At 37.2% G+C, this 26,590-nt stretch overlaps 4 protein-coding genes across 4 annotated transcripts; 2 read left to right on the forward strand and 2 right to left on the reverse strand.

Moving 5' to 3' along the window:
- Positions 1-367: 367 nt before the first annotated feature.
- Positions 368-2,390, reverse strand: LOC137713742 (uncharacterized). The gene is made up of 4 exons (XM_068453089.1): positions 1,895-2,390; positions 1,518-1,634; positions 1,145-1,426; positions 368-892 (listed from the first exon to the last, which is right to left on the reverse strand). The coding sequence occupies exons 1-4, from the start codon at positions 2,378-2,380 to the stop codon at positions 689-691; spliced, it is 1,089 nt and encodes a 362-aa protein (XP_068309190.1). The 5' UTR covers positions 2,381-2,390; the 3' UTR covers positions 368-688.
- A 989-nt stretch (positions 2,391-3,379) lies between these two features.
- Positions 3,380-4,773, reverse strand: LOC137712095 (transcription factor MYB35-like). Its single transcript, XM_068451239.1, has 3 exons — positions 4,638-4,773; positions 4,391-4,520; positions 3,380-4,181 (listed from the first exon to the last, which is right to left on the reverse strand). Exons 1-3 carry the CDS (start codon positions 4,771-4,773, stop codon positions 3,380-3,382), a joined length of 1,068 nt encoding a protein of 355 aa, XP_068307340.1.
- An 8,724-nt stretch (positions 4,774-13,497) lies between these two features.
- LOC137712981 (hydroxyproline O-galactosyltransferase GALT6-like) lies at positions 13,498-17,453 on the forward strand. Its single transcript, XM_068452201.1, has 7 exons — positions 13,498-14,668; positions 15,130-15,362; positions 15,439-15,729; positions 15,827-15,955; positions 16,050-16,223; positions 16,532-16,639; positions 16,716-17,453. The coding sequence occupies exons 1-7, from the start codon at positions 13,849-13,851 to the stop codon at positions 16,923-16,925; spliced, it is 1,965 nt and encodes a 654-aa protein (XP_068308302.1). The 5' UTR covers positions 13,498-13,848; the 3' UTR covers positions 16,926-17,453.
- Positions 17,454-18,848: 1,395 nt separating this feature from the next.
- LOC137711852 (transcription initiation factor IIB-like) lies at positions 18,849-23,286 on the forward strand. Its single transcript, XM_068451011.1, has 7 exons — positions 18,849-19,283; positions 21,116-21,140; positions 21,927-22,056; positions 22,146-22,270; positions 22,387-22,475; positions 22,789-22,865; positions 22,934-23,286. The coding sequence occupies exons 1-7, from the start codon at positions 18,925-18,927 to the stop codon at positions 23,062-23,064; spliced, it is 936 nt and encodes a 311-aa protein (XP_068307112.1). The 5' UTR covers positions 18,849-18,924; the 3' UTR covers positions 23,065-23,286.
- The last annotated feature ends 3,304 nt before the right edge of the window (positions 23,287-26,590 follow it).

Below are 26,590 nucleotides of genomic sequence, written 5' to 3' on the forward strand. Positions count from 1 at the left end.
TAAGTTAACGCTTCTGTAAAAGTATTGTTGAGTCACTTTAACGCACAAGATATGACCTCATACAAAATTAGTTAATCAAGATTGATTTTTACTTGAAACTTAATAATAATACTAACGGAAACAATAAACAACATTAAGTAGTCTTTTTTTTTTAATACATCAATATTTTTACACTAAGGGCAAGGAGAGTTCGGCTAAATCATACAGTTGGAAGCGGTATTAATTTTAGCTTGGTAAATGCTATGTCGGTATATACTTGTGATGAATTCAATTTATAACTGTGGCTGTACTTGTCAAGAGTTAAATAACTCATTTATTACAGCTAGTCCATTCTAGCGTCCAAGTTTTGTTGTGAAATACACTATAGTTTCTCAAGAATGTGTTCCATAAATTCACCAAAATTATCCGTACGCATGTTGCAGGCTAAAGAAATTCAATACAGCTTTAATTGGACAAGCTTTACTAATTTACAAAGATACAAGGAGACAAGACAATTTGGCCGTGCCAGGGACGAGGAGGAAGAGGAAAACCGAAAAGAGATGCCAACTGAGACAGTTTTCTGATCCTTGAAAGCCACCCGGATTTGAATACGAGGGCGATAGGGCCACACATATCAAATATCGATCCACCAGACACTGGTGTTCAGAACAGAGTCCCATTGTAAACAAAGGGAGTACACAGCCCGAATCTAATTCCATGGACTTGGCAATCGAGCGTCTCTGAAAGCAGAAGTGCCGCCAGATGTTGCAGGGGATGGAGAGGATGCCATGTAATTTGTTCCTGATACGGATAACGTGGGTAGATTTGCAGGATGCCCCAGTTGCCCTATGGGAGCAAAGCGTGATGGACTAGTACCGGTTGCCCCTAAACTTGCTCGAGAGGGGTGTGGAACCTGCACAGAAATTTGATAACTGAAAATGAGTTCACGAAATAATAGCAAAGCAAAGAGACATCAATTGCAAAATAGTTCCTCGTATTTCTAATCTCTCACGAAAACTGCTTTTGCTAGTCCAACACTTGAAATTCAAAAGATTCTTAATTTATATGCTCCCACAAGATAATCGAAAACCATCAACACAGTAGTCGACACCAATGAAAACAAAAACGATATGTAGAAGCAGAAGCAGTAACCAAAATGCATTACCACATTGTGCTGAATATGAGCTGGCCTTCTGAGAGGAGACTCTGAAGATGGGGATGTGCTGTTCATCCGGAACATATGGCGAGATTGAATGTTATGATTTGAAAGCTCATCGCCCTCAACCCCTTCCATCTCAAGGTTTGCCTCCGAGCCCAACCTAGCAGCAGCGTGCCTAGTCATTGAACCGGAGTCATTTGTTACATCCACTTGAAGTGATACAGACGGGCGAACCACCACTCCTTGCATGGAATTTCGTCTCTTTATCTCCTCCTCTGCATTTAAGATCTGTAAACCAACACGAAAGAACTCCCTAGTATCGATCCCTCCCAATGTAACATAAACAAACACACAAATCGACTATGGACCCAAAACTTACCTGCTTCAACACTTGAACTAGATTATGTTTCTTTTGATCCAAAACCTGCAGCTTCTCCTCAACTTCTCTTTTCCTCTTTTGATTGTCACTTAACTCCTCCTCATCTTTGTTGCATCTCTATCATATAAACAAACAATTTCAGTTACTAAACACGAATCGAAACTACGCTAAACAGTTCAGCAAATCAAAATGCATGCTTGTGCTGTATACATTTAAGTTGTTCTTTCTCCACACATTACAGTTTAAAATCCAATTTTCATACTTCAATTTAAGAACACAAACCCATAAAAATGCCCAATTCAAAAACAAAACTTTCCAAACCAATTCAGAATCCAATTGAAAATCAGATATAAATACACATATAGATATAGATATACCTCAGAATTAGGGTTTGCCACTTCATCCAATTTATCAGCATTCACAGCCAGTGAACTCGCACCAACATCCGCAACATCCGACTCTTTCTCGATCAAATCGGGCTTAAGAGCAGGCAGCGAATCGAACGCACCGCCGGATTTCACCGCAGAATCAGCACCGTCCGATTGCTTCCCATCCTTCTTCTCCCCGGACGGCCCAGCTTCGCAATCAGCATCAACATTCTCCGGCGCTTCAAATTTAATCGTGGGGTGAGACAAATTTCCCGCCTTTGGAGCTTCGTTGAGCTGGTCGCGGACAAAATCAGTGTCAGGGTTAGAGGAGGCGGCGTCGGGGAGGGCGGAGCGGAGGCGGGAGAGAGCTACAGAGCGGCGGGTTAAAAGGGATTTGAAGTCCTTGAGGGAAATTTTAGGGGTTGGCATAAGCCACCGACGCGGTACGTCGGGAACTCTGTGGAGGTTTCCTCTGTACAACGAAATCGCCACCATTTTTGTAGGATTTTTTATCTTCTTCGGCAATTTCTCTGTTGCTCTCTGCTCTTTGTTTTTTGAATTAATGATGAGTTATCAGAATTAATAAATAAGTAAAAAAATAAACGACTTGTAGTGAAAAGCAAACAAGGACCACTCACTAATCGAGAGGTGAAGTTAATTACTTGAGGCTTATGGTCGACTGTCCTTAATTATAGATTACTAATTTTGATTAAGATAGAATAGTTATTTCTTTTTTAAGTAACGCGTATTTGAGCGGTACTCACATGTCATAATATAAGTAAATAAAATAATATTTTTTTCATCTTTCTCTATTTATTTTATGGCATGTGAAGTATCTGTTTGAATACCGATCTCTTAAAAAAGTTTCCCATTGAAGTTGGTGTATGCTAAAAAGGAAAAAAGACAAAACTTCAGATACCTAACTTGGCTCTATTTCTGCAAAAGCGGTTAAATTAACACAAATATCTTGAAAGCAATTTCATTGTTAACCAAACAATGTTTTTTATGTGTGGCCTAACGTTTATTGTTAGTTATCAATTAGTATTACAAGAATTGAGATTCTTTTCGAATCTTTATATCTAGAATACTAGTCTCAATGATCAGGAGATTTAAACCATTCATTTTAAATTATGCGGGAGGAAACACAGAAATTCGAAGAGAATCTTAATTCGTATTATAAATCTCATGTTTGACTTAGATACAAATATAATTACTTTTGGTTATTCAATGCAATTAAAACTATATTTTCGAAGCACAAGTATTAGTTAACAGTCAAATCACCACCAAATGAGAAAATCAAGGAAACTGAGTGTGTTATTGAAACGTAATTAAGGAAACAAACAAAATCTTCATTAACTAGTTTAATTGTATCATGCAAGGCATAAAGTTCCAACACAAGGCCCTATATATAAGCTAGTTCTTATGACTTTCATCTTATACAAAGAATCTTATTGTTTGCAAAATTAGTACCATAACTTTGGAGTAAATTTTAACTCAGTAGTAGAATGGTTCTTCCATGAGTTCAGGAAACTCCAAGAACATCTCATTCTCTCTAGCTACCATGGCTTCCACAAACGAACCGTCACATGCCGCCGATGTAGCTTCAACTTCGTTTGTTGAGATTGCATAATCCACGTCGATTTGGCTTTGTTGTATTGCTACTTGTGCTTGGTCCTTCGATGAATACTCAGCCTTGTTTTCGTGTTCTTGGGCGTCACCAATTGGCATAAACGCGTCTTCAAGGAGAAAATCGCTCCAGCTAAACGCCTGCAGGGTTGCCTGCTCTTGTGTTGCAGATGAAGTAGAAGACGATGATGACAATGTTCCTTCGTGACTGTAAAAATTTGGTGCAGAAGATTGGGATTCGGTGGATTTGAAGGCTTCTGTCACCAATTTTATGGCCTGCAGCTGTGTGAGAAGATCCGGGGGTTGGCTGCCAGGTTGAGTGTGGCCCAAGAAACTGTCTAGAATTGGCTCCGCTTTGGTTGGTATCATTGTAATTGGCATCAAATGGCTGTTGATGTTGGAAAACCCTTGTGCTGGCAATGAGTATGGCTCTGCTGGCTTCATCAGCATCAAGTTCCTCAAGTCCTTGTTGAGAGAACCTATCCCGATTCTCATTCCAACTTTCGGGAGGCCACCGATGTTTCCATAATCCGCTAAGATTTGAGAGAAGGGCTTATGAGTAACATGATCAATTCCCATTTCTGAGAGCTTCTTCTTCAGCTTAGTGTTCCAGTAGTTCTTTACATCATTGTCTGTTCTCCCAGGAAGGTGTTGAGCTATTGTTGGCCATCTGCACCACAGAAATCATAAGCTTATACTTCTTCTAACTTAGGCACTTTTGGTTGTCAAAAAGCGCTTTTAGCTCTTCCATGAGATCTACAAACTCTGGTAGTTGAAACGGAAGACATCACAGATCGGTTCGGATACAATAAAACCAAGACTAATGCAGTGAAAATTTTCTTCTTCCAAGATCAGCTAGAAATTTGCATAAATACTAACCTGCTACCTATTGTGGCATGAAGCCTGACAATCAATTCCTCCTCATGGGGCGTGAAGGATTCATGCTTCAGATTAGACTTGAGGTGATTAGTCCACCTAAGTTTGCAGCTCCTTCCACATCTTGTAACTCCTGTAAACACTCTTACATTAGGTTAATTAATTATTCTGGAAATGCACTATTTAATCCAACAGTACCCCCGGAAACCCAATAACGAAAGAATTCAGAGAAGAAAGCATCCGAATTAACCTGTTTTTTTGGGAACAGAAGTCCAGTTACTGGGGCCATGCTTCGACACATGCGCAAGTATCTTTGCATCTTCCTCCGCAGTACAAAGAGTGCCCCTTTTCACATGCAGCTTGTCACAACAAGCAGGTCTCACCATCCTTATTAATTATCTGTGTGATTCAAAACTTGCACATGAAATCATAAAAAGGAAAAAGATTGAAAAGAAAACAATAAGGATATGATAAACAAAAGTTGTCGGATTTAAAAGAGAGATGAAACCGATTCACCTTCGTTTAATTAGTTCTGCTTATGCAGATGCCCATTGAGAGAGGTATGAGATGAGATGAGGAAAGGTACTGGTTAAAAGTATGACAAGCGTGGAAAGGCAAGAAAAGCATGAGGGTTTTGCTTCCATTTAACTAAGTTGCATGATGAATGACATCTTCACGTACATTAACGGTAATAAAAATCAGTCTTTCCGTATGCTCACATGCTTGGCTCCTAGGGACCCTTCTGAATCTGGTTCAAATTGGGTGAATTATTTGGTTAAACTTAGATTCAATCCAAGTAAAATAGCATAGTTAATTGATTATTTAAATTAATTTGCCTTTGTGTAAAAGGCAATGACTACTGACTACTGTTTGATGATCACAAGTTTGATGATTCTAACTATTTTAAACAAAAAGCTCAACTAATTAAGAAACTTCAGACTCGATGAGGCAGAAAATTATAGAATATATAGCAAAAATATGTTTCTTCTTGAATTTACGTTGAAATCAATAAGCTAGTAGCGCTTTATGTAATTATTTCTTCAGATGGTCAATCAGAACTATTTTTGGGAGTTATGTCATTAATTTGAATCATTTGTGTGTATTTAAAGGGGTTTAGGGATGTGGTGTGGTGTTTTATTTTTGTTAAAATGTGATTTTATAGAAGAAGAAAAAACTCCGCCTTACACTACCGGTCCCAAGCCTGGATAAATGGGGAGGGAGAGGGCATCAGATAGTTGACAAACGACACTCCGTTTTTACGTCGAATTCTTATGTGCTTTTATAGAAAGTAGAAGGCAAATCCAAAAGGAGCCAAACTAGGTCTCCCGATCCCGCCATATGAGGAAAAATACAGAGGTTCCTTTACATCAATGATGGTACTCGGGTCTGTGTTGTTATTGGTAGAGACTCGCATCCCAGCTCCTTCAACATCGACCTGCAACAAAATATTGGCAGGTGCAGTGCAACGACCACCTCCTCATGATGTTGATGAAGAACTTGAGCCTCACAAACCAGTAAGATTGGACATGCATAGAAATGCCAAGCCGCTTCACTCTTTTGAGTTGCACTTTGAAAATTAAGGTCTCGTTTGGCATGCCATATAAAGTATCAGATAAGATAAATTGTACAAAACCAATTGTTAGGTGTATTTTTGTATTAAATAGCCACCTGACTAATAATTCGGACCCATTTTGTTTTATCTAGTTCACACCTGCTAACTAATACAGTTTGTAAAGCATTTAGTAAATTACGATTGAAGTTGTACTGAAATCCTTGTCTTGGTAGTAGCTCACCTTCCTTAGAGGGATGTCAAAGAAATAACGGATTAGTCTTCCCGTAACTTGCAAGCTTACCTATACTCTTGTGACAATTCTAACCCATCTAACATAAACTCCAATAATATGTTAGCCAAAATTAACAACTCTAACAAATATATATGTTGACCAGAGAAAAAAAAAAAAAAAAATCTCTAACCATATGACAACACTTCTATCCGGAAACCAGGAGTTAGTGACAGACTTTGATTTATTGGTGATGATGATGATGCTGATGATCGCTGAAGTTTAAATTTTTTTGTGATTCTGAATCCATCTTTGTTGCCGGTGGCCTGTCTTAATTCATCAAACATCTATATCTAGGTCGACTAATCGATTTCAATATCTACATTTATGTTACGAAAGTTGCTTTACTGTTCGTGGCCTATTTTAGCTTAGTCAAACATTACCATACTTAAACTTGTTGCGCTTGTATTATGAAGGTTGCTTTATTACCTGTTGCCTATCTTAACTTAGTCAAGCATCATCATACTTAAACTGGTTGCGCTTGTGTTATGAAAGTTGCTCTGCTGCCAATAATCAAACATCGCCATACTTAAGCGGGTTACACTTGTGTTATAAAAGTTGCTCTACTGCCCGTGACCTATCTTAACTTAGTCAAAAATCACCATACTTAAACTGGTTAAACACAAAATAAAATCAGAAAACTAATATATAATTGTCGGTGAAGCATTTTCCTCTTTCAAAGTGTCGATGAAAAAAATGCTAACAAAAGAAATATGAAAGCAAAAGGACAAGCTAAATTATGATCAAAGATACCGTTCAGCTAAATTATGATCAAAGCCAAATTAGAATCGCAATATCGCATAAAGATAATTGTAACGTTTTTTAATCATCCGGTTTGTTCTCTTTTCAGCAAGAACCTGCAAACATGTGCAACACAGCTAATAGCGGCTTTTGGATTTTGGCCTCAAATTTAGAAGTCACGCTTTCCAGAGTAAGAGAGACTCAAGAGAAAGTTATTGGTATCGCCGACCAACTTAAGGTTCATGTAATCGTACTTTGAATTTTTTGATTGCTTTGCTCCAAAAACTCTCTCTATAATGGAAGATGAACAACTAGGTCTATGCTGAAAGATGGTCAAAGTTCGAATCGCCTTCTCTATTAATACAAACTAACAAAGTGTGTGAGAAAATTTTTTATTTTTGTTTTTGAAATAAAAGGAGAGAGGAAGAGGGTGATAGAGAATGTGGGGGTGGGAAGTTTTTATTTTATTTTAATGAGAGATATGTTAGGATTACATGTATGATGTTTTGAAGAAAGAAAAAAACAGTAAAATTTGATTATGTGAAATTACATTTTTGCCTCATATTTTTTATTCATGTTCTGTTTTAATTAGAAGGTTAAACTGGTAATTTCATAAAATTTTAATTGAGAATGAGTGTTTTATTAATTAATAAAGATAAAGGACGAAAACTGAATTTATAATGAAAAAGTGTTTAAGTTCGAATTGCCTTATGTGATGTCGATTTCTTGATCACCTTTTTCTTTTCCCTGGATCAATTTCTTTTCAGCTTGATAAAGTACTTCATCACTTTATTTTTTTTATTTTATTTTTATCAAAGTTAGTGGTGCTCCAACGTAAACCTAGCTAACTTTTGTGCTGGCTAATGGAGGAGATCGACCCTCATTTTAAGAGCTGTTACAACGCATGCAGTATGCGAGTGTCATAAACTGAAACAGAAAAGTTTGACCCAAAAAAATAAACAGAGAAGAGGGGTGGGGTGCGGTGGGGTGGGTCTGAAATAGTCAAAATGTCATTCCATGCATGGTGTCACACTTATGCGTTGTCAAACTTTAAATGTGCCATGCAAGCATTCATGCATGTTCAACTTTTGCACTCACTTTTGTGTTGACGTTCCTCTGTAAATATTTCAGCTATAAATATTAAAGAAAACTAATGAAAAAATTTTGAAAATTTTGAGTTTTAACGATAGAGGTAAAATAAATGGCAAAGTGAATAGTATCATGATTAATTTTTTAGTATAAAAATATAATTTTTCGTTAAAGTGAATAATACTGAGAGTTTTTCATTTAAATTCCTTAAATATTATCGGTCAAATTTATAATATTTAGTGGTATCAATAAATATCATATTGGATTGTAAAGGTTAAAGTTTGGTGATTTGTTTTGGACAAAAGATAAAAAATTTACCATCATGGTTTTACGAAAAGTCAGTACCCCAACAATATCACAAAACCCTAATCAAAACTAAATATTTAGTTTTGATGTCGGTTTTTAGCATAGTAAACAAGGGACTTTGACGGGATCAAAGTCAGAGAGCAGGACTTTGAAGGGGTCGAAGTCAGAAAGATGAGCTCGTCAATAGGCCGAGGTGAGGTGAGCTTTTGCGGCTGGCAGACGTCCATTTATCACTCAAAGCTCTGCTAGCTAGTGATTAAAAAGGTAAGGTCAGGTCAGTAGTTGTGGTAACCGACCTGATCTGGGCATGTAAAGCTCTCTTCCTTGTGTTCCCCAAGCTGACACATAAATGTTATCAGATCGGTAGTGGTTGTGTAGGGTTCCTCAATCTTAAGATATTACGTGATGTGGAGTAGAGGACCTTTTATCTGAGGTGTGCCATTTAATTTTAACGTGATTGTTTTCTATTGATGCATTCAGCTTGAAAAGATACAGGTGTAAACATTGGTGATATTTGAATATCATAATAGTGCAATGTTTTCTTTATGAAGGATAAGAAAATAACAGATGAAGGGGATAACGTGCATTTTTCCCTTCATTTTTCTTTTCTTTTTATTTTTTTTATTTTTTAAATAAGAGGACTAGCTAATAGCTTCTCATGAAAGTTCACCATTCTAGGAGTCGGGAAGACTCACAAAAACATTTCAACCTCCTCTTGACCACCATCGTGCAATTCATCAATGCCAGAAATCAAACTCAGAATGTACCGTGTGGAATACGAATATGAAATTCATCTGCAATCACTAATATTTTAACTTTGTCAAAATTGTAACAAATCTGTCCTTGACAGAGAGAAAAAAATATACCTTGAAAGCGAAATTGTCGAATTATCAAACCACTTGAAAGGGACCATCGAATTCCATAACATAATATATCATGTGTGATGGAAATACTTCACCTCATCTCTTGTCTGTGATAGGTGTATTTAAGCACATTTTTATATATGTTGAAGGAGTGCTTCAACTTCAAGTTTTGAATTGAGTTAGTTTAACGTACCGAAATGTGATCTTTGCTACTCTGCATGCGATCTCTACAAAGCTTTCAATGATACTTAAGTTGTCCCTCGTTGCCGTGTCAAATCATTTGACATCACTGTCTTCAATTAACCCAAGGGCCTTTGCAAAACCTAGTCTTTGACACTCTCGAATCTCTATATTTGGAGGAGTAATGTTATTCATAGCATGTTTTTGTACCACATTTTCATATCATCTTATGTGACATTTGACGTGGACATTCATATCATTTGAATTAATCAGATTTTTAAATTTAGTTCATTATTTAATAAAATAATAATTAAGAAAAACTAGTTAATTAAATGATGATTGTGGTATACGAGGTGTCTTTCTCCTTCATTTCCTTGGGTTTTGCAAATTTTTCAAATGATGTGGCTGTCCACATCAGATGTCACCTAATGTGGTATAAAAATATGGTATAAAAACATGGTATAGAATTACTCATATTTGGAGGGACTTGCTAGTTCCTTTCACTATGGTTGGGAATAGGATTTATCATTTGCAAAAGCAACCTTTTTCCAAAGCACCTTGCCAAATACACAAACATTTGTGGCCTCTTTTCAATGAGATAGTATCAATGTAGAATCGTAGTGGCAACACCATTAACGAGTGCGTATCACCTATTTGAAAATTAAAAATGAGATAATACAAAGTCGATACTAGAAAGACACTGCGTGATCCTTAAATGAGCAATAAGTTGATAGTAGATAGATACTAGAAAGCGCTATGTGGGGTAGTGATTATAGACAAAGATGGTATCTTCCATTTTGAAAATTGGACGATTTGGTGGTTTCGCTACGACATTCCAACATTTTTTTTTAAGGGGGGGTGGGGTGGTCAGGAAGATTTATAGAGGCATTTCCGCCTATCTCTAGTCACCATTATGTGATTCACCAACGCCGAAAATCAAACTCATGACATAACGTGTGAAATACGAACGTATAATTCATCACCAACCATTGGCTATCCCGTGATGGTTACCAAGATGGTATCTTAATTACAATACAAATTTTGCCATATTCACTTGGTAATTAGTTACATTAGACAAACCTTGACCTAGATAGTGAATGTATATTCTCTTCATCTAAAACATGACCCCAAGTTTTTTAGTTTGGTATCTACAACTCCTTTGTTCATAAAATTAAAGTAACTTCATACATTTTCTTTTATTATTTAACTAATACATTTAAAAGATAAATAGTATGATGAGTTTTGCATTCAAATTAGTGGTCCATTCAAATTAATTAGATTAAGAAACCATGCGTTCTTGTGGAGGGCAAAAAACAAACAACTCCGGTAAATTAATGTTCGTTTCGAGATTTTAGCACTGAAGAATAGGTATAACATTTATTCTTTTAGTGCACATAATCTTCCCAATAATCCCAATATTAGAAGAAAGAGGTGGATTTTCTGATTATTTTATTACCAATAATCTCAATATCTTTTGTAGGTTTGATAATTTTAATAGTTTGTTTTGAGAAGTGAATTCGAACTTAGAACCTTGATTGTAATAAATAATACTCTTATTTAACTGAATTTTTTTTTTTTTACAAGAAACGATTCATTAATCAACACTAACAATTATAAGGGTGTCATTGGGTACAAAGCTCCAGTAACCAATAAATTGGTATGGAGTGAATTTGCGCAAATAGATAAATAAGAGTAAACCCTTAGCAGACTACCACAAGCGCGAACACACAATCGCCAAAAGCACAAGTGCCACCATTACAGATCTGTCACAATGAACTATAGCGGCAACAGGCAGCCACAATGGTCATCGTTGAGTAACAAGGCCACATAAAGTCATCGCGATAGAGCGAGACCACATCAAGTCATTGTTGACAGATAAGACTACATAACGCATCGCACAAAGGCGAAGACCAATCTAGCCAAAATAAATAGCTCCACCATGGTGCACATAAGGTGAGTGAAAAACAACTACACTACTCCGAGAAGGGATTCGCATAAGCCGAGCCGCTAGATCAAGCCGAGTTGCCAGAACAAGCCGAGCCACCAGATCAGAGTGCACATGTCAGTGTAGCCAACAAACCTAGGCTAGGAAGGTGACACCACCATGGAAACAAGTTGACGAAGGTGGATCCATCCTACCTGCAACACGAGTCCACCCTACACCAAGAAAATCGAGTGCCAAATCAAAGGAATTTTTGAAAAGGGCATGGCCCAAATCAAGTTATTAGGCAAAATCCAAGGAACGCTGCACACAAAATGGTGGGAGAGAAGCACGAGAGGGGAGATGAGGTAGGTGAAGGCCGGGGATGAGTAGTCGGTTTAAGGTCGAGGGGGCGGGGGGGTGAGGGAAGAAGGTCGTGTATGGTGAGGGGGGAGAAGACTGGGATGGGGAAGAAGGGGAAGGGCTAGGAGGGAAGCTACCATCGGCCCTTAGTTATAGCCAGAGGCTGGCGACGATGGAGGTAGCCGGCTAGGGTTAGGGTTTTGTAGAGGGAGAGAGCTTTTTGAGAGAGAGGAGAAAGGTGCATTTAGAATTAGAGTTTTTAACTGAACTATAAATTCCTCACGTAATCTTAAAAAATGGGTATAAAATTCAAGGCTTAAATGTCAAATGGTTTTTGTATTTTACCGTATCAGTCAATTTTAATTTTTGTGTTTTTAATTTGGCCAAATTAATTTCCATGTTCACCTATGTTAGCCAATCCAAACAATCCATTAAAGGACCATTAAAATTGACATGTGCCTTACACGGGAGATCGTCATCGTTGATCATTTGATCTTGTCTAGGTTTAAGAGGTTTACAATGAAGTTACATTTTTGTCCTCTCACTTGCAAGACACATGTCAATTTGAATGATCCTTTAATTGATTGTCTAAGATTGACTAACGAAAGTAAATACGGAGATCAAATTGAATAAAATACAGAGACTATTTTAACGTTTAAGCCAAAATTCAGTACACAATCATTACACTACATAAGGACTATAAATTGTTATAGGACTTAATTCTGATGATGGAAATTAAATAGAGGGATTTTAGAAATCTTGGAGATGCATCATAGCACAGGTTATGAAATTCAAACACACCTGGCTATGGCCATGCTTGCCAAATGCCACCTAATCGCAATGAGTTCATGCAAGGGAAAGGTATTCAAAATTCAAAGGCGGACCACTCAACAGCATTTCTCTCCCAACACCTTTCATTAATCTAATCCAAAATTAACCTTTTAATCTTTTAGATTAACCTTTTAATCTCTCTCTCTCTCTCTCATCCTTTGCAACGGTCGCTTTTCTGTTCCTCTTCCACCCATTTCCTGATTATAACCTTTTAATATTATTTCTATCTTTTAAATATGTTGGTGGGTGACGTTATAAAAGTTGTTGTTTATATTTTTTTATTAATTAAAGGTAAAGATGGGAGTGAATAAGTTCAAAGAGAAATGAATATAAATCCACTACTAAAATTATAGTTCTCATGACAAGTATTTTTAATTGTTTATTAATACACAAATAAAACATAAAAATATTAATATGTAAATTTGTGAAAATATTGATGGATTTATCGATACTAATTTGATGGAAATGATGAAAGTCTACTAAAAAACGCATAAATTTAAAATGAAAATATTTTATGACAGTTTGTCAAGATTTAAGTATCAGAAATATGAATGAAATATGTCAATTTTAGTCGAAATTTGAGAAATTCTTCCATATGGAGTGATGTTTAACCTTCTACCCCCTTTCCATATCTTCTTATGACTTTTGATATAATCGCAAAAATATCGACCATATTAAGAAAATTTCAAACATTGTGGTTTGGAGAAGGTTTTTCTTCTCCCACTTAGTAATGGTTTAATAGTATTTTTCACCTGATTTTGCCAACTCTCATTTAATTGCAGATAATTGCTCCACAAGATAGAATTTACTCCCAGTAAAAGTAAATGGGTAAACAGTAACAGTCAGTTCTCCTCACCGGCGAAGTGGCGGGTTGGGTAGTGTTTGATTACCGGATCCCAACCCCACCCACAACATTTTTATTCAATAATTTCCGCTCCAAACCAATAAAACGTCTCTTTTTATTTCAAGTTCACTTCTTTCCAAATTTTCCATTTGAAAAACGAGAGAAAACAAAATCGAAAACGAAAATCGGAAAACGAAATTATTTTCTCATCTTCCAGGAAAAAGCTCGCGCACACCGACCTCGATTGGAATCAAGTTTCACTTTTTCTTTTTCCCAAAACTTCTGGACGTGTCGGTGGGTTCAAGTTGCCGACTCGTTCTCCAACTTCGTGTATTTGAATCAAAGACTCGATTTTTCGCAAAACCCAGGATTCAAATTTACATTCTTCGCAAAACCCAGAATTCAAGTTATTATTTTTTTGTGTGGTTGATCTCTGCTTACTGGTAAATTCTGTAGTTTTGAATTTTTTTACGAAATTGGGGATGAGGAGGGCCAAATTGGATAGATTGGGCACCTTCTTCTCTGTCAATAGGAAAAGATCGATTCAGATTCTGATCGCTATCGGACTTCTGTATCTACTTTTAGTTACGGTTGAAATCCCCTTCGTGTTCAAAACTGGGTTCAGTACAATCTCGCCGGACTCGTTGTCTCGACCCAACAGGCTCCATAGCAAGGAAGACGTGGAGGAAAAGGACGCCCCAAGTCGCCCTCTTGAGCAAGTTTCGCATAACTCGTACCAGCCGACTCAGAGTCGGCGACCCAGGGAGCCCAATTTTGTTTCGGGTTTAGTTTTCGACCCGAAAACTTTTGATTCGGAGCTTTACAAGCCAGCGAAGGTTGCCTGGGAAGTGGGAAGGAAGTTCTGGGGAGAGGTGGAATCTGGAAAGGTGCAGATAGATGCTGGAAAGGTGGAGAACCGATCCGAGGCATGCAAGCATTCGATTTCGGTATCTGGGTCGGAGTTTTCGGCACAGGGGAGGGTGATAGTGCTGCCGTGTGGGCTGACATTGGGTTCGCACGTAACGCTTGTGGGGAGGCCGAGGGCGGCGCACGAGGAGTTTCAGCCCAAGATTGCCCTGCTGAGGGACGGTGAGTCGGCGATGGTTTCACAGTTTAAGGTGGAGTTGCTGGGGTTGAAGACTGTGGAGGGTGAGGAGCCACCGAGACTTTTGCATTTCAATCCAAGGTTGATGGGGGATTGGAGTGGAAGGCCTGTGATTGAACTCAACACTTGTTACAGGATGCAGTGGGGCTCGGCGCTTCGATGCGAGGGCTGGAAATCTAAGGCTGATGAAGAAACTGGTGAGTGATTATCAATGTCCTATAACATTAGATATGAAACTTGTAAATTGTTCTGTTTATGTTGGTTTGGTGCATTAGTTTCTGTTTTGAGCTTTTCGCATTCATTGGATTTGGAGCATTGCAAGTAAGCTACTGAAATGGGAATAAAAACAGCATTTGAATTTGTATGAAGTGTGGTATTGTGCCAGCTTGATATGCAGAATGCGGTGTCGATTTTGAAAGTTCAAAGTGTGTTTGAGCTGTTATGTTAATAGTGCTTAACTGCTCATTGATAATATGTTCCAGAAGAATGATATGAAAATGATACTTCGTTTTCCTATTCAGGAAGAAATTTATTGTTTTGGGTTGTTGGCTCGTTATCTTGCATGTTTCGATTTTGGCCATTTTTCTCATTATTCCCCGAGTTAATTCATCTTTGATGCCGCACCACCAAGTTGTGTAATTCTTTAGACTGGTTTTAGTTGATGGTCAGGTGAAGTGCGAGAAATGGATTCGTGATGACGACAATCACTCAGCGGAGACCAAGGCAACATGGTGGTTGAGCCGGTTAGTAGGCAGAACTAAAAGGGTACCTGTTGACTGGCCATACCCGTTTGCAGAGGAGAAATTGTTTGTTTTAACTCTTAGTGCTGGCTTGGAGGGTTATCATGTTAATGTTGATGGGAGGCATATCGCTTCTTTTCCTTATCATAATGTGAGTAATATTCTGGTACCTCTACCGCGTGATGATTGAGGATTCTTTGCTAAGCATTTAGTTGTGATGTCGACAGGGATTTTCTCTTGAGGACGCCACTGGGCTGTCTCTGAGTGGGGATGTTGATCTGCACTCGGTATTTGCCGCTTCTTTGCCCTCATCCCATCCTAGTTTTGCTCCACAGAAGCATCTTGAGATGTCAACCAGATGGCGGGCCCCGCCTCTTTCTGGTAGCGGTGTTGAACTCTTCATTGGTATCCTTTCTGCAGGCAACCATTTTGCCGAGAGGATGGCGGTAAGGAAGTCTTGGATGCAGCACAATCTTATCAGATCATCAAAAGTGGTCGCTCGTTTCTTTGTAGCATTGGTAAGCAATAGCAATATGACACTTGAAAATTTGTAGTTGGTTGTTGTACAATGTTTAAGTGGGAGACTCTCAATCTTTTCTATTGATACTTGGACAGCATGCTAAAAAGGAAGTGAATGTTGAGCTAAAGAAAGAAGCGGAGTTTTTTGGCGATATTGTTATAGTGCCGTACATGGATAACTACGACTTGGTCGTCTTGAAAACTGTTGCTATCTGCGAGTATGGGGTGAGTTTTGGAATAAACGCATAAATGAAGATTCGATACTGTACAGTATTTTCCCGGAAATGGTTTTGTAATAATGGTGTTGCTTCTGTTTCAGGTTCGTACCATGGCCGCTAAGTACATTATGAAGTGCGATGATGACACTTTTGTTAGAGTAGGTGCCGTTATCAGAGAGGCACATAAAGTACCAGAGGGAAGGAGCTTGTATGTGGGGAACATAAATTACTACCATAAGCCTCTGCGCTATGGTAAATGGGCTGTCACATATGAGGTACATACAAACTTATTGTTTCTGATACCTGCTGGGTAGTGAGATTGTCGACCCTACTTCTACACGTAGTCAGTTCTCATTTTCTTCAGTTTACCGACATTCTTTTCGCTTTGGATTTTTGGGCGGGGGATTAAAATTATATCAGATTTATAGTCTGTGATATTGACTTGTAAGAATCTTTCTTTTGTTGAAATCTTGTTAAAGAGCGTCAATGTTGTACTATGTTCAATTTCTTGCATTGTTTTGCGCCGATGCTTGCTTTTGATATTAGTATTCATAGCCATTTGTTCTCTGTTTTCTTGCTTCAGGAGTGGCCAGAAGAAGACTATCCACCTTACGCAAATGGACCAGGTTACATCTTGTCATCTGACATTGCAAAGTTCATTGTATCCGAGTTCGAAGGGCGTCAATTAAGGGTAAGTAACATCCACGCCCTCTCTCTACTGATAATGTAATGGGTGGTTGATTCTAAATAATTTGATCTTTGTGCAGTTGTTTAAGATGGAAGATGTGAGCATGGGAATGTGGGTTGAGAAATTCAACAGCTCAAAACCAGTCGAGTACAGGCACAGCTTGAAGTTCTGCCAATTCGGGTGCATCGAAGATTATTACACCGCCCATTACCAGTCTCCGAGACAGATGATGTGCATGTGGGGCAAATTGAAACAACTCGGACGACCGCAGTGCTGCAGCATGAGATAGTATATGCGGTATTTCATGACCCCATCTCGAGAATCTAGGACATTGAAGCTTTTTGCAGTTATAGCACCGTATGATCTGGTCCCTGTACAAAAAGAAATGGCCTGTATAAAAAGAAATTTGAGTTTCCATATTCATTCATTGGTACTGCTCTTCGTCATTCATCGTCGTTTTCCTCCCGAGATTCTTTCATCGGTACTGCTCTTAGTTTCTTTCTTTTTTGACCTGATGTTCCGGACTCCCGGGAGGAAGACGACGATGAAAGACGAAGAGGTCGAGGTCGATGTCGACCGGATGTGTGTGCAGGGAGCATTTCCAGACAAAGAGCTAGACATGTGCCAACTGAAAAGTATATTTGCTTCACATGGACATGGATCTTCAAACGACAAATCGTACTGGTGTTTTTGGCTGTCAACGAGTTTGGTACCAGTGCTTGACAACCTTGGTCGTCAAGTTTCTCCAACCAGTTTAATTAACAAAAACACAAGTTGGTTTCATATTTTTATTGCTTATGGAGTCACCAACTGTTTATAATATGATCTGTCTTTTATTCTTTGGTATTATACTGTTAACGTTTGATGGCGATTTCGTGTTCGAACCCGCATATCGGGCATTTTATATAAAGTCCATTGGGCTGCACACTCCATTTTTAGGAGGGAATTCCGTTCGTGTACAATTAAGGCTAATCACCTGAGGAGAGAGATAAAAATTGTAATTAGATGTAACTGGTGACACCAAATACTGAAACTCTAGGGTTTATTATAAGAAGAAATAAATGGAAATCTTGGATACTTTTCCCAGTTTTAATTACCATCAATGAACAATACTAAGAAATCTGAATTATCTCCCTCTTCCTTTTGTATTGTACTGAGAGTTTTTTGTTAAAATTTTCTTATTAGGGAAAACTAATGAAAATGACTTTAACATTTTGAGTTTTAACAATAAGCACAAAATAAATGATAAAGTGAATAGTATCATGATTAACTTTTTAGTATAAAAGTATGGTTTTTCGTTAAAGTAAATAGTACATGAGCTTTTCGTTAAAGTTCCCTTACTATTATGTACTTGTTTTTTTTTGGGTCAATATAATTATGTACTTACTAATCGTATAACATATATTCAATTATTTATTATTATTATTATTATTATTATCAAACTCAATACTATTGTCTATTGGTATTCATCTTCGCTTAGAAGTCGATACTAAATTAAGCTGACCATTATGTGATTTAGCCGAATTCTTCCTCTTTAATATGAAAATATCGATATACTAAAAAAATTGAATATATAACATTAAATCCGATGTGACGTGTCAAATATATATATATTTTTTCCGGACAACAGACCCTAGATCCTTATATGCCAGATCAACCTTTTTTTTTTTTTTTTTTGGTATCTTTTGAGAAACTCTAGAATTATTTTTGTTGATAACAACGTACTAGAAGGGGAGTGAAATATTGAAAAATCCGAAATAATCCTGTCACATGACTTATTTTGTATGAAAATTTTAACAAATTGAAGGTGTGATGACAGATTAATAAATTCATAAAGTTGATACAACAAATCATTTAAATTTTTGTCATATAACAAATTAATATATATATATATAAATTCAAATAACATTTCAAAAATTCTCCGAATCAGATATGCAATTAAATTCCGTATCCAAATCCTTATTCCAGCTAATTTGTTCATTGAACCTACCCCCATCAAATCCAAAATAAACCCCTACCCCCTATCCAAACATTAAATTTGTTGGATAAAGTTGCAAAAAAAAAAAAAATTAAATTAAATAAATAAAAGCCATCCCTAAAATTACCACATACACCTCTCCTTCCTCCTCCTTCCCCTCCAAACGTCTATAAAAACCCTCCCCTTACCGCTCAAGATTTACAGTTTCACAGCAAACAAAAGAATTTGAAAAATCATAACGGTCTGAAGGGCTCCGACAAAACAAAAATCCTTAAAAAATCGAAAAAAATAACGTTGTTTTGGTGGAGTTATGTCGGACACGTTTTGCCGCGACTGTAATAGTCTGACGGAGGTTGTCTTCGACCACAGAGCGGGCGATGCGATATGCTCCGAGTGCGGCCTCGTACTGGAGGCGCATACCGTCGACGAGACCGCTGAGTGGCGCTCCTTCGCAGACGATTCCAACGACAACGACCCGAACCGTGTCGGGGGACCTGTTAACCCGCTTTTGTCAGAAGCTGGGCTTTCCACCGTCATCGCCAGGCCCAGAAATGGCGGCTCCTCCTCCGAAGCCTTACCCCCCTCCGTCGGGAAGTGGCAAGGCCGCGCCTCTAAGCCCGACCGTAATCTTCTCGACGTCTTCGGTGCAATTGCCGTGATGGCCGACAGGTTTGGTATTTTTGATTTGCATGCTCTAATTTTACTATTTTTTGTTAATTAACTTAATTTGTATTTGTTTGGTTGCTCGGAAAGTGAAAGGAAAAAGGAAGAAATTTTTTGTTTGGATTGTATTTTCGAAAGGAGGAGGATTCTCTCTTCCTTTCCCTCATTTCTTATTTAAACTGTTATAATCGAAGAAAAATTAACAAAAAATCCAAAAAAATTCCATTTTAATGAAAAATCATTTTTAAAGATATAATAAATAGTACCAGGGAAAGTATTGTTAATCCTAAAAGTTACAAAGCCTACGTGCCAACTTGTCGGCCGAGCTCGGTTGAGGAGTAAAATTTGTTGATGTTGCGTTGAGCGCGTTGCTGATTTCTTTATCTTGCGACTGCGGCCGAGGAAGGAACAAATCTCGGCCTTTGGATTCTCGAGCCTGAAGACAAGGCTGCTAGTTCTGCGATGTTCACAAATTGTCGGTGCCGGATTCGGTCATAGTGATTATATTCTTGAGAGTATAAGCACTTCGAATTGACACCAGACTGTACGAACACAAGTATTCAAAGGTGATGTATGTCTTGATGGTGAATATGGTTCGGCCGTCAGAATGCGAACTCTGAAACTCACTTATGAGCATCTAATCATAAAATTACTCGACGCTCAATGCGTCGAATGTCGTAACTTGTAACATCTTACTTCTCTGAGAAGGCTAATAAGATGATCTCTGCCAATAAGGATTCGGAAACCCTTCTCGACCGAGACTTGGATAGGTAACCAGTTAGCCTCGACGCAGTGCTGTTTATCCAAATTGAAGGTGCTTCTCAATTAGCTGATTCTATGGCAACATTGCTGTTTATCCAAACCGAAGGTGTTCGCCGGTTGCCTTCACAGTGCTGTTTATCCAAACTAAAGATATGTCGGCGGAAAAAAGAAAGTAAAAAATCTCAAAATGTTTGAGAGGTTCCCTTGGAGGTCCTTGAATTGCACCCTCATTTCTCTATTTATAGCAGCAAATCCTCCTTGAGGTCGAGTCAAAATCGTATCTGGATTGGGACTTCTCATTCTGTTTCAACTCCACTTCGACCAATCCTACCCCTATTAGAACTTTCAACTCACCCCTTTTTTGAGGCCATATTCATTGTTAGTCGAGAATCCAAATCGCACTAGGACTTCTTTGACCCCTTTGCTCATCCGACCTACTCCTTCTTGCGATAGGACTCGACCATCCTTGTTGAATGGCCCGGGACCACTAGACAGCCCATAGTGTATTTGAAACAGCTTTGGGCCGAACATAAACCTACACTTGGCCCAACACTATTATTTTGGGCCCAAACAGGTATAAATGTAATTTTTCGTTAAAAATGAATTGTACCAAAAGTGTTTTTATTAAAATTTCCAATAATTAAGTCACGTCAACATATTTTGAACTTTTTATATAAAGAAAGACAAAAAAAGTGTGAAAGAAGAAAAAAAGAAGAGAATGATAATAAGAGGGAAAAAAATCCTACTCATTTTTTAAAAGCATTGCGTCACTATCATGTCATCAATAGTGGGCCCATGTGGGATTGTGTTCCTAGAAAACACTTACGCTCAAAAGTGCTTTTATGATAAACATGTTGACTTGTTTTAAAAAAAATCTAGAGTTTTGTTAAAAGGCATTTGAAAGTACTTTTTAGCATGTGCTTCTTTATAGAGCACTTCTACGAGTGATAAGTATTTACATTTAAATTTTTTTAACAAACATAGTTAAAAGCGTTTTTGGCTTGTAGGATGTACTTGCTCTTCTGGCTGTCAATTGGGAACATAATTTGATTCAATGTGTTGGGTTTTCACTGCAGGTTGGGACTTGTTACAACCATAAAGGTACATCAGTTAATATTTTAGCATCATTTTCTTTGCGTTTTGGTTTTGTCAATTGATTTATTTTCAACTGGAAATGTGTAAAATGCATTTTTGGTCACTGTCCCATTTTGTGGCTAATTACAAGGATGTTAGGTAATGAATGGTTTGTTCTTTCAGTTTATGATTGGTTGAGGCTAGTTGATGGGTTGAAACAATGAAAAATGGCAACTCTTATAATGATTTACGATCTGAGTTGAACGAAAAGCTATCGTTTTTGTCCAGCTATTTCATCAAGTTTTGAAAAGATATCGTTTTTGTCGTGCTATTTCATCAAAATTTCCCTTATCATCCCTTAGTCGTATCCTGCATTTGACTAAATGCAGTATATATAAAGCTAATTCCTTGATGTAATTATGTTAGTGTTGTATGATGAAGAATTTCATTTCATTTTGAATCGATGGGATGAATCTATATTTACCATTTTCATGGTTTAGTGACCTGTCTGTGACTTCTTTGTGCATGTCCGAGGACCTCGTTTTGAGATTGATTGCGCACAATTTCTTGAATCTATTTAGTATTTGGTCATTAGTTTTTGCTTGGTAACTCGGTATTCCAACACATTCATTGAAGTTGCAATTTTTCAGTGTTTCTGATGTAGAATTATTGTGTGATCTCACATATTAGTTTCAACTTCTTAATAGGGGGTTTATGCTCACAGCATTTGAAATTAATATTTATTTGACTAAAAGTCTAAAGCCTTCTGTTTCGGATTGGTAATCTTTATGGCTTTCTAATTCTGACTACCAGGATCGAGCCAATGAAATATACAAGAAGGTAGAAGATCAAAAACCTCTCCGAGGGAGAAATCAAGATGCAGTTGTGGCTGCTTGCCTTTACATTGCCTGTAGACAAGAAAATAAGGCTCGTACTATGAAAGGTAGAAGCGCATGTTTATGTTCGTAATGATTTAAATTGGTTTGCTTATGTTTATTCGCACGGGATTTACTAAACTTGTGTTCCGACCAGAAATATGCACTGCAGTCAGTGGAGCTACCAAGAAGGAAATTGGACGGGCAAAAGAGTTCATTTTGAAACACCTGGAGGCCGAGCTTGGTCAGGAAATGGGAACTATCCATGCTGGAGATTATTTGGTGAGTTTTTTATTTTATTTATTTTTTATATTACCCGTCTCTTCGCGTTTCAATATTTTATTTTCTTGTTGGAATGTGTTTTGCTTGAGAACATAATTATCGCATTTTCTCTGCAGAGACGCTTTTGTTCCAATCTTGGAATGCAGAATCGAGATGTCAAGGCTGCCCAAGAAATGGTGCAGAACATTGAAGAGCTTGTTATAAGGTTGTCCTCCGCCAGTTCACAACAATCTTGTTACATAATTCATGATTTTTTAGCTTGAACCTTTTGTCATAAATCTGACAAGAGGAGAGTCCTTACATATTTCGCAGTAACGAATTTTCTTAGACCGAGTCTAAGAATTTCCTCCTTCGGATACAATTTTGGATATGAAGTATTGCGAATACTTCAATCCAATGGAAATTGTACCCAACCAAAATCCCTGGATTTCAAAACTTTCAACCGAATCGAAGCATTAACAGCATTAGATGGCTTCTTTTCAACTTCATAGAAGTAATTGAGGTCCTGTCTTCTGCAGGAGGAGCCCCATATCGGTGGCAGCTGCCGTTATTTATACCATTAATCAACTATCAGATGAGAAAATGTCTCTTAAAGGTTAGGAATCTATGTGACCTATCGATTATTCTCCTGGAAAAGCCTGTATTAATTTTGTTTTGTTGCAGAGATCTCGGTTGCTACTCAAGTTGCTGAAGGGACGATCAAGAACTCCTACAAAGACCTGCATCCTCATCTAGCAAGGATAATACCGAACTGGTTCGCCAACGAGGAATGTGTCAAGAATCTGCAGCCCTAGAACTTGAAGGTGGTGATCATAGACTCATACTTAAATTAAGTAGGAACAATTTGAAATCAATAATATATGCAGGAAGCATCAGAAAGTGTAGTATTTTTAATATTTCGTTGTATGAAGCGGTTAGGAATTCGTTCTTTCTGCCTTTTCCTTGTACTGTTTTTTCATTTCTTTGTGAGTAGAATGAAGTAGGGTTTTCCTTGATGAGTTTTATAGCTAGCTGCCCAAATTAGGCTCCAAATTTTACTTCATGACCAGGAGATTTACATTTCTCTCCTTGCGTCCTTTGCCTCTTACAGAATTCAAAGGCATATGATCAAAAAGTAAATGTAACAGTCTCAAAGGCATTCTTTAAGAAGCTTTTGGAAAGGGATCCTCTCCGGATCTCTTCTACCAAGTCCTCGTCATCAATTAATTCGAGCTTTTGAAATTTGATTCAACGGTTACAAACAGAGGTTCACTTTAAAAGTTATAATAATTTTAACCGTTGGATCAAATTTCAAGAGTTTGAATTGTTTGATGGGAAATACTTGATGGAAGGGATCTAGAAAGGATCCCCTTCCGAAGCTTTTAAGTATGACGGTCATACTGAAAAAAATTAGAAAAACTAATGAAAAAGATTTGAAAACTTTGAGTTTTAATGGAAAAAAAACAAAATAAAAGGTAAAATGAATATTATCAAAATTGATTTTTTAGTGTAAAAACTTGATTTATAAAATGAACACTATCAAAAAATTTCAGTTAAAGTTCTAAAAAAAAATTTTGTGCGAACGAGAGTTCAATGTTTTTGTTCTATTGTGAGTTATTATGTTACAAAGACGTACCGTCATGGCCAGTCCAATAATTTCAAATTTTGGGGGAATCAATCATGGCAGTTGTTGGCAAATTTCTGCGAATCCATATCATGCAATGTTGCCACGTGAGTGACGTGATTTGTGACCTGAAAGTCTGTAACTACTTGTCTTCTTCTTTCTCCTTCACCAACCATGTGAGAAGGCTTAACAAATGCCACATAAATATTTTCCTTGGAGTTCTGATGTGAACGATAGAGTTTTAAGAGCACTTCCAATGTAGGAGGGTTTTTTTTGGCAATAGACAACTTAATCTCTTTAAATGAATGATATTATTTATAATAAACAGTAATTGCTCAAGCATATTTTTACTCTTAAATTGAATAGCTCAGATAATTTGTATAAAATATTAGTATTTTTTTATTTTATAAAATAATAAAAATTAACTTTATTCTTAATTATGGACAATAATAAAAGATTAGTTGAAAGTACTCAAAAATATTGAAATGTAATGTAATGTGAGAGAACATGGTTACGTATTTATGGAAAATAAATTATAAACTTTTATATTTTTAATTAGTTTTTTTTATAATTTTTAATAATTTAAATCGTGGCATCATGATAACATTAGTCTTACGTCACATAGGCAGAGTGCTGGACTAGCCGATTATTGCCTGAATTTTCCATCGGACTTGCCTTGGGTCCAATTGCTCGAGTGGGCTGGAGTGTTTTGAAGAGGGAGAATAGTGGATTTGATTGCCTATCCCCAAAATCTAATTAGTAAAAAGATGATTTTCCACAAAAGAAGGTGTAAGGCTAAGCTAAAAGAAGAAACATTAAGAAGACAGGGACCCCACAATCCTTTTCAAAAGAAAGTGTATGGCCTGATACACTAAGGGCCAGTTTGAGATTATTGTGCTTTTTTAAAAAACTATTTCTACTGTGTTTTAAGAATAATCAGCTATAAAATAAAGCTGACGAGCGTTTGGCTCAGTGTTCTAAAAAATGCCCTTGGCGGCCCCTTAGGCGCTAGGCACCTTGGAACCCAGGCGATTTTGTGCAAAACGGCTGGAAAAATCGGGGTGGCTCTAGGCGGCTGGGTGGTTTTTTTTTTTTATTTTATTTTTTTTTTTATGTAAAATTTTTTTAAAGTCTAAGTTCTAATTATACCTTGAAATTTTAATTTTATACAATAGGTGTGTTGTGTATCAACTTAAATTCCAGGATGCTAAAGATAAGTATCTTACATTACTAAATTTCCTTATTTTCCTCTTATTTTCCATTTTATGTTGTTTTAAATTGTAAACTTGTTGTACATGTGTCATCCTACAATACTTCTCATTATGGTTATATGGCATATATGCTTAATGTGTTTTTAAATTTTGGACTTGTTGGATACTCTTTTTGCATTTTATCATTCTTTTATTATCTTATCCATGGATTTCATACAAGTATAATTTTTTGTAAGTGTCAATATGCACTTATTTACAAGATATACAAGAAATTTACCTAAATCCGCCTAGGCCGCCTAAGAACTAGCCCACCGCCCGACTAGCGCCTAGCGTTTTTTAGAACCTTGGTTTGGCTAATTGAATTTTAAAAGTGCTGCGAGTATAAAAAGCAACGTAAAAGCGTTTGGTAAAATTTAATGTAAAAGTGATATAATTGTATACAATAACAAATGGACATAGTAGTAGGAGTGGGGATGACAACATCAGTGGTGGTAATGATGGTGGTGGTTGTGGTGGAGGTGTAGTGGTGATGCTAATAGTGGGATGTTTTGGTTGGGATGGAGAGGTAACAATGGTGGTAAGGCGGTGGTAGCACCGATAATGGTGGTTATGGTGGTAGTGGCAGTGGCGATGGCGGCAATGATTGTGGTAGTGGCGGCTGCGAAAATGATGGTGGTAGTGGCAGTTATGGCTGTGGTGGTTGTTGCAATAATGATGCATGGTGGTGGCGGTGGCGATGGCAACATCGATGGTGGTAACAATGGTGGCAGTAGTGGCGGCAACAATGGTGGCGGTGGAGGTAATAATGGTGGTGACAGTGGTGGAGGTTGTGGTTATGGCGGCCGTGATGGCAAAAATGGTGGTTGTAATGGTGGTGATGGTGTAAGGTTAGTATTTGAAGTGGTAGGAGGTATCGTTTACTTTTCTTACTAAAGGAAAAAATGTGTGTGGAAAGCTAAATAATGTCACTTAAAAAGAATTAATGAAGGTCTACAACAATTGAATATATTTATTAAAAACTCAACTCTAATTTTTATTAAAGTAGCTTTTAAAAGCAACCTACATATTGTTTTTAAAAGCTACTGTATGGAGCTCGTTGTTATTAAAATAAGCAGGATATATTAATTTTACCAAACATTTTTTTTACTATATACTATTTTTAGCAAACATTTTTTTTACTATTTAACTTTAAAGTGAAACAGTTTTTAGTAAAAAAAAAAAAAACAATACCAAACGTGGCCTAAGTGTCATACTGTAAATAGTTAGATTTTTTTTTTATATACATCTAACTACTTGTATTGTGATACGTGATGTATTGGGTCGTGTTTTTAATACACTAAAAAAATCTCCTTATGAAGTTATCATTTTGTTTCATAAACAATTGATCGAAGTCCCTCCAATATTTCTAATCCCATTCGGAGACCCACTTTCTTTCGTCTGAGTGTCTTATGTGCGTGACACGTGTTCAATAATTGACTCCTTTTAGCGTTGGATTAGTCACCTCCC

The sequence above is a fragment of the Pyrus communis genome, chromosome 13 (assembly GCF_963583255.1).
Source record: "Pyrus communis chromosome 13, drPyrComm1.1, whole genome shotgun sequence".
Lineage (NCBI taxonomy): Eukaryota > Viridiplantae > Streptophyta > Magnoliopsida > Rosales > Rosaceae > Pyrus > Pyrus communis.